Consider the following 12,129-nt stretch of genomic DNA (forward strand, 5'->3'; position numbering starts at 1 on the left):
CTTGTCCTTCCCAGCCTTTCCATTCTTATTGTCGCTGCGGCCAGATACTTGCGCGGCGGCAGCCCTGTCACGATTTCTCTTGCCGGCGCCACTGTCATAGGACATATCACCGGCCAACATGGCACCCCTGGTCCTCTCCAGCAGTTCTACAATCTTCGGGATGTTTGGTTGGTTCATGCTACCTAGCTCCATCATAATTTTGTCTCTCAAATTTTCAGGGCACTTGTCTTTAAAAATATGAATAAGAGTTAGGTGGTTGTAATCCTTAGCTGCAGAACCAACGATGGCTTCTACCTCCTGCATCATGCTCTTGAAGGTAGCAATTGCGCTAACCACGTCCACAGGTTTATCCACAGGTTTCATCTTGTTTAACTTAGTTAAAATCCTCATGAACCGGCGAGTGTTTGATAAAAACATCCGATCAAGAAACGCCCATTGTTCATTATGATCTCTAATCGCTGACACTTGCTTGCGTAGTTCCGGGTTGGTTATCACCTTCTCCATACACAACATCAGACTTAACCTCTGGTCAGCAAATCCATAACCAGAGCATAGATCCTTAAAGACCTGTTTAAAGTTTGGGTAATCCGTGTCAGTACCGTCGAACGACGGCAACAAACTGTTGTCCCAGCGCCCATACTGCGGGTTGGAACTCCGAATATCCACGGCAGACATACTTCTGGAGAGCATGGCAGGTGTCCCACTCTCATCCAGATTAGATGAACGACGTTCCATCTCTCTAAGCCTTCGGTACATATCACGTACTTCTTGGCGCAACTCCACGGAAATTTTAAGCACTCCCATGTCCATCTTCACCTTCTCAATGACGTCGAGGTTCCTGGCGACAGTGCTTGACCTCGCGTCATCTGAATCATTGTCAAGCCAGTACAGAATTTTTGTACACTGCTCCAACGACGCATAAACTTTATCTGCAACAGTTTTCTGCTCACTAGCTTCATCCAAATCACGCTTAAACTCGCGCAGCTCATTAGTCTCCACGGCAGGTTTTAGACTTTTTATTAGGTCAGATTGGTCCTTGACCTCACTAAAAATGTCACGAATTGATTTTACAGTCACATTTTCACATGAATTAAAACTTTGGCAGGCTTTTAGATTGTCATAAAACACTTTTAACTGTTCATCAAAAACTTCTAGCCTTTCACTGCCAATAGCGATAGCTCGCTCAATTTTCTGCTTTTTGGTTAGTGGCATATTGATTCACTAGGTACTTATTTCACAGAAAAATTGTCACAGTTTATTGCATCAATAATTCACTGGATGCTATTGATCTCTTGATGAATGCTAACGCCTATTCAACAGATACTTTGAAATTGTCTCAACCATGACACTTTGGTTGAGCTTGACTTCCGAATTAGCGGGAAGTTCACGAGATCAGTTGGCGAACATACAAACCCCCAATACCAGGAACCATCAAGTTTCAACAGCAGGTTTGAATATAGATTTATTGATGAAATTATTTCAAAGACCTGAAATTACAATATCAATTAGTTCATAATTCCAGTTATTTATAACCACGTAATCTTATTTGCTTTTTAAAAATCATTTTTCTCTACGGTAAAAAATCTTTGGAAACTTTGGCTTTAAAGGAAAATTATTTGGTTTAATCAAACATTGTTAAATGCAACAATAAGGCACATAAAAATTACTAAAACATATATTAATCATAATTAAGTTTTATGCTTAGCTGGCTAAAGCCTTTTTAAAACTACATATAATCGTCCTATACACCATTCTTCCTTATAAAATTAACAAATTCTACCTGAAGCTCTTATGGTTTCAAATCCCTGATATACTAGGGTCGTTCACACACAATGAGACCAATGATAGGCCCAATTTTGTTCTCCGAAATCTTCACACTCTCATATCTCATTCAAAAGTAAAGAACGTGCGCATCATAATAAACAAACACTCTATGCCGCACCACATTATGAAAGGAAAGCCCTAAAAGACGACATTTGCGCTTTGTTTTTGGTTAATGATAAGGAATTTAATTTCGAACTTGATAAACACAAAGCTTCCTCGAAAAGAGGTTAAGACACACCCCCCGTTTGAAAGTCAAATTAACTTCCTTAACGAGATTCAAGGTTTTTTTGCGCTGAGCACTAGCAACATTTCTCACTAAACTCAACTCACCATAATCACATGAGAATGGCCACATCCCGAAAACGTGACAATTTTGCTCCTAACTAAATGAAACCCCGTGAAATGCATACACAATATTATACTCCTCACTAGGACTCATAATACCTCACATTTTAGGATAGAAGGATGGGGATTGGTTTGTACCATACAACATTCCGTGCACATGACAATCACAAGATCACATACACAAATCCTAAAATAGATAATCCTATTAATCATGATGTTGTAATATAACAACTATACTAAATAATAATCATTTCATAATCAATAGGTAATAAATCATTATTAATAAATCAATAAGTACCTACGAAATCAGGTTGAAATGTAAATGTAAACAAATAATGGTAAAAATAAAACGAAATAAATCTTAGACAAGAAAATTAAGATTTATAGGTACTTAAAACTAAATTTGTTAAGCATCAAAAAGAGTAGTAAGAAAAAATTTTTCAAAATCCTTGGGCAGAAAGTTTTTCAAACCTAATGAATAAGAACTGTAATATCTTAATCAACAATAAAACTTTTTAATACTTAAAGAATAGCAAAATAATAATATCTTCGTTAGAATTTTCATTGAAATTATGAAAAAAATACCAATTTTTCTTTGTAAAAAAAACTTTAAATATGAATTTTCAATCATTCCTTGATCTGAATAAAAATGATTTACTTGATTGAAATTCATATATAATTTTAAAAAATCTGCTAAAAAAAATACTTGATTTTTTTCTTAGAATAAATATCGAATCACGCAACCTCGACACATTTATTCCTTTTTGTTAAACTTTTCAGGTAAGTTTTAAAATGAATTGTACTTTTGAAAAGAAATTAAACTCAATAAAATTAAATTTGAGCATATGAAATAGAAGAATATTTAATCGCATTTCATTTGATTCTTATTTTAGGCATAAAAATAGGCATATGAAAAATGTGGCTTTTTACTAAAAAAATCTCAATTTCCATAAAATAAGAATCAATTATTAATCATAATTTTTAACAACTGCCTGACTGATACAGCATGTTCTTCTAGGGTAGATTTATCTGTCAGTCTGAACAAGACTCTTGCAGTCTTTCTCCCATCCTCAATTCTCGTCACTCTGCCCATCCTCAAACATCTCATCAGCGGGTTGGTACTCGTAACCAGAACTATATCTCCTTCAGCTAGTGGCTCTGCCATCTCATCCTTCCACTTGGACATCCGTAATATCTTCGGTAGGATCTCCTGGCGGTAGGCAGTCCAAAACTGGGCAGACAAGTCTTCCAACAACTTCAACCTGGAGGAAATTTGGTCCTCCGGTTTCATCGCCACATTGCACAACGGCTGGCGGTCAACATTTCCCAGCAGCTGGCCAGGGGTGATCAGCCGCCAATTCTCCACGTCGTTCGCAGCTTCAATCGTCAATGGTCTGCTATTCATCAATTTGCTAACCTCCGCCAACAGCACCAGGAGCTCGTTGAAATTAACAGAACTATTCACCAACTTCTTGGACAGCAATCTCTTGGTTAATCCCACCATTTTCTCAGCTTGCCCAATGTAATGATGGGCTCGGGCCGGGATCTGAGACCAAGAAAACTCTACCTGGCTGCCCAACTTCTGCTCTAAAACTTTGCGAGCACCGGATAATTGTGTGCCCATGTCGCTTACTATGATCTTCGGCAGACAATGAACAGCTTCCAACTTGCGCAGGGACAACAGGATACTGCTGGTATCATACTTTTCCAAGGCATCTAACCATAACGCCCCTGAGAATCTGCAGACCACCACGAACACCCACACCTTCTTCGTTGCTGTCTGACTCCTCGTTTTGGCGGCAGCTCTCCTCGTAACCAGCGGACCCATCAGGTCGACTTGCACAGCTTCAAAAGGCCTGCTCGGGACCAACTTGTCAGGTAACACGTCCTTCATGGTAGCACGACATTCCTTAGCCCTCTCAACACTGCAGGGCCAACACTTCTTCACCTCCATGATGGACAACCTCCTTGCCTTCACAATCCAGCACCAACGGCGGCTCTCAGCTAAAGTTCCACGGACACCAGAGTGAAGCTCAGCATGTGCTTCTCTCATAAAAACAGCAGCTAACCAATTACCAGGCTCCAAAATTATTAAACCTGGCATGTCTTCAAATATCATTTTACGGCCACCAGTAATGGCGTCAATGACTGGCTGTCCACGACCAACCATCTTAAGAATCCTCATCTCCCTGGTCACATAATTTCCTCCGGGACCAACGACAGGCCAGGTCAATGATACTTCATGCACTAATGGATTTAATGACGCATAATTGCCTTTAGCGTCATTTATCCACTCATCCTCTTGGCTTCGTGACACAATGAAAAGTTCCGCCGCCGCCATAAAATTGTACAAAGACGGCTTGTACACAGTATCTGCGGCTGCTACATGACTATCAGCGGCTGTAGTCTTACCTTCTTGTCTGCTCTTTAGCTTCTTCAACCAGGTGTTCGCAACTTGCAGGACAGCTGCCATAATACGTTTGGCCTGTCCAAATGATCTCCTGTGCTTAAACCTAAAGACATCTTCAGCGGCTTCTCCGGCAACTTTCATTGAACATAACTTAACCATTTTGGTATTCAACTCCTCTGGGGGTAAAACCTGCTTGACTTCTTCGGCAGTTTTCACCGGCCACGCACTTTCATCCTGGCGCAACCATTCTGGGCCCAATCTGTACCTGGAACCTGGTCCCAAATCTGATACCTTGCAGGTGCTTCTGGTGCCCAAATCTGCAACGTTGTGCGTCCCCGGGACCCACCTCCAGTCATCCTTGTTGGTTGCAGATTGAATTTCTCCAATACGATGAGAATTAAATGTGTTCAGCATAGCACTGTTGGAAACTATTTGTGATAAAACACACGATGAATCAGTAAAGTACATCACTCTGATAATATCAAAGGGCAGGGCATCTCTGACGGACTTTGCCAACCTTGTGGACATCTGGCACCCCATCAACTCAAGGCGTGGAATTGATTCACACTTGACCGGCGCAACTCTTGACTTGGTGGCTAGCAGAAACGTTTCAAATCCTTGTCTAGTTGGCCACCTCAAATATGCATTAGATGCATAAGCCTCTGATGACCCATCCGAAAACATCATCAAGGATGGAAGGCCAGTTGGTTCATCCGGGACCACACAACGGTCAAACTCCAATTTAGCGACCTCAGCTCTGTCCTCCAGTGACTGAACAAGTTCATCCCGTAGACTTTTTGGAATGAATTCTTGCCAGCCCAAATTCAGCAAACATGTTTTCCGCAGGACAAGTTTAATTCTCAACAGAATAGGGCTGCAAAGCCCGATCGGGTCGAAGGTTTGGGCGGCGAACCTGTGGACCATCTTCTTTGTCAGATTCTCGTCCAAGGCGTCCTGGAGGTTGTACAAATCAGCATCCTCTTTCACCTTCCTTCCCTTGACCTTACCATCTTGGTTGACTCTTGTGGCGATGGACAACACATCGGTGGCTGGCTTCCATATCAGCCCGAGAACCTTGGTAGGCTGGCAATCATCTCCAGAATAAATGACTTGTTTGAAAGAAAAACTACCTTTGCCGATAATTCTGTCGGCCTCTTTCATCATCTCCTTGGCTTCTGGCTTCGATCCTGCTCCCGAAATAACGTCATCTATGAAGCTGTGCTTCTCAAGCTTGACTGCAACTGGAATCTGAGGTAACTTGAATTCCTCATCAGGGTAGGTAGGTATTTGTGGCTCCTTCCATAATTCAGGTTTAGCAACAATTTCACTACCGTTTATCTGTCCCTCTCCATACATCTCCTTGACCTCTGCTTCACTCTTTCCGCCGAACAGGCGGGACGTCAACTTCAGGGCTGTAACTGCCAAATTTCCCGCGGCTAACTCGCCGAAATTCACAACTTTGGTCAGGTAAATTTCAAGTGGACCATCTGGCGTCGGGGAAAATAAAACTCTCTTCATCTGGCTGTCGAACTCTGTGGCCAGGATGGAGTTATAAAACTTGGAGATATCCGCGGTTATACCAACCTTGTAACCGCGGAAAAGCATCAAATGATAAAAAATCTTCTGCATTGGCGGCGGGCCTCCCAGCATTATGTTATTAAAACTGGTACCCTTGAACGTCAGAGAACTATTTGCACACAATCGCATGGGTGTGGAACTTGAATCCTCCTTGAAAGCAACCACTATTGATGAACAAGACTTAGGTCCTTCATACTGCAATTCTTCAGGCGTGGCTTTTTGAAAAACGCCTCTTCTTATGGCGTCGTTGAATACCTCCACATACATTCCATAGGTACCTTCCTTGACCATCCTGGCACGATCCTTTTCAGCAATTTTGCGGGCTAAACTCTCATTGTAGGGTAAAGTGTGAGGATCTTCAATATAAGCATATTGACCTGTCCACTTGTTGGACTGCAAGTCTAGTGTTAAACCTGCCTCAATTATCCTCTGCCTCTCACGCTGGTCCCAGGTAGTGCCGTCGGCCATAGCCTTGCACTCTTGACAAGCAGTACATCCTGGACAAAGTGCCTGCGGCTGTATGCCAAACGATTCAGACGTCAGAAAGTCTGGCAAAGTGCCTCCACTGACACTGACAGCCTTATAAGCTGACTTTTGATCTCCAGCTCCACCATCAGCACTCGTACAGATAAAACCACTACCAAAAATGGTTCGCCACAACATAGACTGGCCCACTTTCTGGTAGGTTGAAGGAAACACGTCAGGATGTGTATTTCCAATGATGATATCTAAGCCTCCACTAATATATGTAAACCTTTCTGGTGGCATTTTAAATATCTCGGCGGCAGTTTCGGGGTGGACCGAGCGCATCTCGTTGGCCCCGCCGAGGGTAGGCATGACAGCTGCCTCAAACTCCCTCAGATTGCCGTCCCTATCCTTCAAATAAAACACAACATTGCGGCAGGAAGACTCACTACCATCAGCTACAGAAATAGTTGTATATCTGCCGGTAGATTTCAGCTTCAACTTGTTGGATAACTTCTCAGACACAAGTGGCAAATTTGCCCCGGAGTCAAACATTACCGTGGCGTGGCAGGTGCCGCCGCCAGGTGCTACAACAGGAACTAACTGAAGTAAGAAGGTACAGGGGCTGGGTGCAGAACTTGACTTGTAGACTGTATTCACACCAGCACTAGCCTCATGGAGTAACCTTGAATGGTATCTGTCACAATTATTGGTACCACAAACACCAAGCTTATCCGATTTATTACACTTGTCAGCAGTATGGCCGTCACACAAGCAGAGTTCACATAACTTCTTCTGCTGGACAACTTTCTTTCGGTCGACCACATCCATCTTCTTAAACGTGAGGCAACGGAAAATCGGGTGTTTCTCCTTGCAGTTCTCCACAGGACATGCACTGTTCCACTTGGAAGCCTTGTCCTTCCCAGCCTTTCCATTCTTATTGTCGCTGCGGCCAGATACTTGCGCGGCGGCAGCCCTGTCACGATTTCTCTTGCCGGCGCCACTGTCATAGGACATATCACCGGCCAACATGGCACCCCTGGTCCTCTCCAGCAGTTCTACAATCTTCGGGATGTTTGGTTGGTTCATGCTACCTAGCTCCATCATAATTTTGTCTCTCAAATTTTCAGGGCACTTGTCTTTAAAAATATGAATAAGAGTTAGGTGGTTGTAATCCTTAGCTGCAGAACCAACGATGGCTTCTACCTCCTGCATCATGCTCTTGAAGGTAGCAATTGCGCTAACCACGTCCACAGGTTTATCCACAGGTTTCATCTTGTTTAACTTAGTTAAAATCCTCATGAACCGGCGAGTGTTTGATAAAAACATCCGATCAAGAAACGCCCATTGTTCATTATGATCTCTAATCGCTGACACTTGCTTGCGTAGTTCCGGGTTGGTTATCACCTTCTCCATACACAACATCAGACTTAACCTCTGGTCAGCAAATCCATAACCAGAGCATAGATCCTTAAAGACCTGTTTAAAGTTTGGGTAATCCGTGTCAGTACCGTCGAACGACGGCAACAAACTGTTGTCCCAGCGCCCATACTGCGGGTTGGAACTCCGAATATCCACGGCAGACATACTTCTGGAGAGCATGGCAGGTGTCCCACTCTCATCCAGATTAGATGAACGACGTTCCATCTCTCTAAGCCTTCGGTACATATCACGTACTTCTTGGCGCAACTCCACGGAAATTTTAAGCACTCCCATGTCCATCTTCACCTTCTCAATGACGTCGAGGTTCCTGGCGACAGTGCTTGACCTCGCGTCATCTGAATCATTGTCAAGCCAGTACAGAATTTTTGTACACTGCTCCAACGACGCATAAACTTTATCTGCAACAGTTTTCTGCTCACTAGCTTCATCCAAATCACGCTTAAACTCGCGCAGCTCATTAGTCTCCACGGCAGGTTTTAGACTTTTTATTAGGTCAGATTGGTCCTTGACCTCACTAAAAATGTCACGAATTGATTTTACAGTCACATTTTCACATGAATTAAAACTTTGGCAGGCTTTTAGATTGTCATAAAACACTTTTAACTGTTCATCAAAAACTTCTAGCCTTTCACTGCCAATAGCGATAGCTCGCTCAATTTTCTGCTTTTTGGTTAGTGGCATATTGATTCACTAGGTACTTATTTCACAGAAAAATTGTCACAGTTTATTGCATCAATAATTCACTGGATGCTATTGATCTCTTGATGAATGCTAACGCCTATTCATCAGATACTTTGAAATTGTCTCAACCATGACACTTTGGTTGAGCTTGACTTCCGAATTAGCGGGAAGTTCACGAGATCAGTTGGCGAACATACAAACCCCCAATACCAGGAACCATCAAGTTTCAACAGCAGGTTTGAATATAGATTTATTGATGAAATTATTTCAAAGACCTGAAATTACAATATCAATTAGTTCATAATTCCAGTTATTTATAACCACGTAATCTTATTTGCTTTTTAAAAATCATTTTTCTCTACGGTAAAAAATCTTTGGAAACTTTGGCTTTAAAGGAAAATTATTTGGTTTAATCAAACATTGTTAAATGCAACAATAAGGCACATAAAAATTACTAAAACATATATTAATCATAATTAAGTTTTATGCTTAGCTGGCTAAAGCCTTTTTAAAACTACATATAATCGTCCTATACACCATTCTTCCTTATAAAATTAACAAATTCTACCTGAAGCTCTTATGGTTTCAAATCCCTGATATACTAGGGTCGTTCACACACAATGAGACCAATGATAGGCCCAATTTTGTTCTCCGAAATCTTCACACTCTCATATCTCATTCAAAAGTAAAGAACGTGCGCATCATAATAAACAAACACTCTATGCCGCGCCACATTATGAAAGGAAAGCCCTAAAAGACGACATTTGCGCTTTGTTTTTGGTTAATGATAAGGAATTTAATTTCGAACTTGATAAACACAAAGCTTCCTCGAAAAGAGGTTAAGACAAATGTCATTACCTTTAATTTTGCATTATAAATCTTTCTTAGTAGAACAGCTTAATAGAACCCTTGTAAGCAGAAAAAAGTTAATGCATTTTGGCTTACTTGACAATGCTATTTGTCCAAAATGCAATACAGAATCAACAACCGAACATGGGATTTTTTATTGCTATTTTGCTAAGTATTTTATTCATGCATTGGCACTATTTCTAGACCAAAAATATAATGATGGGAATCCAGAATTCATTTTTTTTAAAGAAAACTTTTTCCTTTTTAACATCATTCATCCTCAATTCAATGATAAAGATTTTCTTCAAATTTCAACAATCATTTTAGTAGCCAAAGACAGAGCATTGAAATCTAGCAAGGACGAAGCTATAAAAAAATGGACTGTTAATAATTGCTACTCTCAAACTCTTTTTGTTGCCCAATTTGCCATAAAAATTTTAGAAAAAACTTCTTCATATATTAACATTGCATCTGAATTTTTGAATTTTCTTTTACAATATAAAGATAATATTACTTACTTTCAAACCTAAAAATGTTTTTTTTTCCAATGAAGTAAAATTTTAACTATTAATACAAACAAAATATTAAACATATTGTTTCATTAATGCGAAATATTTTACTGTATTTTTATTATAAAAAAATCCAAAAATATTATAGTTTATTTCATGTTCTTTGTAATTATATTGAAATAAATTAATTTATAAATAAATGGTGAAATAAATATTCATTTAGGGATGCATCGGGAGAATACATGTTGCATTTTTAACGTAGCTACTCTATATCTTGGATATTTCAGTAGAACATTGATTTTTAACACTGCACTGTAAAACTTCAACTATACCCTAAAAGATTTATATTTATTGGCAAAGATTTTCGTGTTATTGTGGGTTGTAGGAGGGGATTTTACCATTTCCTTCCCCCCAAAAAAACTGTTAGGCGTTTTATATTTATCAAAAACCTATCAATTTGCAATAATTATGAAATTAATTTATATAGTATGTGAATGTATTTTGTATAATCTAAAAAATGCAACAATGCATTCAAGTAATTTATTTGACGGATAGTAAGACCCGTTAATACAATGTATACATCTATTTAGCGCCTTCCCCCCTAGCCCATAGAAGATTTACCAGGGATCTAAAGGGATAAGACAATGGCCGATATATTGATATACATCCCCAATGATGATACACAAAAGTATCCCTTCTGTAGATTACAATTAGTGGTTGAAATGTAAGAACACTCAACTTATTGAACTGACCAACCAAAATTCACAAATTCCCCAAAGTTGTCAAGCCAGCGAATAAGAAAACGTCATCATAAAACTTTGGGGACCAGTGTAATATACAGCACATTGTCACTTCTCTCTCTGCAAATATCTATAATACAAAGTAGAACGATGTCTGTCTGTCTGTTTGTTTGTCTGCTGAACCGATCGGGTTCTCCTTTACAGGGTAGCTTCTCATATGTCCCGGGAAGATTTATAACTATTTTCTTGGGGTGTGGGACACCCCCAACCCCCCCAAAAATGAAATATACCCCCTCCCAATTTTTTTCTTTTCTTTTTAAAACTAAATACCCGAATACCCCCTCCCCCCCCCCAACAAAAAAATCCCCCCCCAAAAGAAATTTTTAAAAAATTTTTCTTTTAAATCTAAAATACGAAAAATTAGTTTGATCAAACCTCTTGAGGCAAAGCCCCTAGAGGCTAGGGGAGAAGCCGCTAGTGTAGTAAATAGTAACTCCAGGATATTCTATTTTACCTTCAGTGTTTTGTTTGAGAGTATTCTTGAATGCTGTGTAAACCTTCTCATCCTGAACTTTGCTAGGACAATTCCAAGCCTTGGCCACTGAATAATATAAATAATCAAATTGAATATGGGATATACTTCAGTTCAAATTTTAACAAAACAAGAACTGATAGTAATTACTTATTGTTTAATGTTTAATCCTATAAGGCAAAATATGTACGTAAGATCTTATAAACGACTGAGAGTTTTACTTAAGTGTAGGGAAGGTTGAAGGCTATAAAGCAGGGGAGAGATGGTTGTCCGAAAAAATATCCTTTCCCCTCCCAAAAAAGAAAAGAAATATGTGGCGTCATTCCCTCTAGAGCTATAGGCGAATAAAGAAGTAAAGAAAAAGTAAGATTTGAAAAATATTGTTGCTAAAGAAATATTTACCAGCTTGTCCAGAGGCGGATATCTGCTTGTATGTCTTAACAACAACCTACAAAAATTGACATAGAAAAACCGCGCTTCTAAAAATTCCAGGGGAGGTTTTTAAAATGAATAGGTTTTATATCGTATTTCCGCAAATAGTAATATGAAAATTTTTAATTAATTATCAGTGTTAACAAAACTGGTATTAATGTTCTCGGTTCTAATCCAGCGAATATTAACCTCTAATTCTTCTGCTGGTCAAAAAAGGCAAAATTTATAATTTTGCAATACATTTGACAATATTGTAAATGCTGACAACTAAGAAAAAACTAAATAAAAATGAAAGAATTACCTACTGTTTTTGAAAATCTG

General features: G+C 39.7%; 1 protein-coding gene across 1 annotated transcript in view; it reads right to left on the minus strand.

Moving 5' to 3' along the window:
• Positions 1-12,129, minus strand: part of LOC145321601 (ionotropic receptor coreceptor Ir8a-like) — a 60,784-nt gene that overhangs the window by 22,977 nt on the left and 25,678 nt on the right. The window contains exons 11-12 of the mRNA XM_080163043.1: positions 11,779-11,824; positions 11,359-11,445 (exon numbers count right to left, since the gene is read on the minus strand). Coding sequence (XP_080019169.1) covers positions 11,359-11,445; positions 11,779-11,824 — 133 coding nt within the window. The remainder of the gene's footprint in view (positions 1-11,358; positions 11,446-11,778; positions 11,825-12,129) is intronic.

Source organism: Acartia tonsa, chromosome 6 (assembly GCF_053477335.1).
Source record: "Acartia tonsa isolate MP-2025a chromosome 6, ASM5347733v1, whole genome shotgun sequence".
In the NCBI taxonomy this organism is placed as follows: domain Eukaryota; kingdom Metazoa; phylum Arthropoda; class Copepoda; order Calanoida; family Acartiidae; genus Acartia; species Acartia tonsa.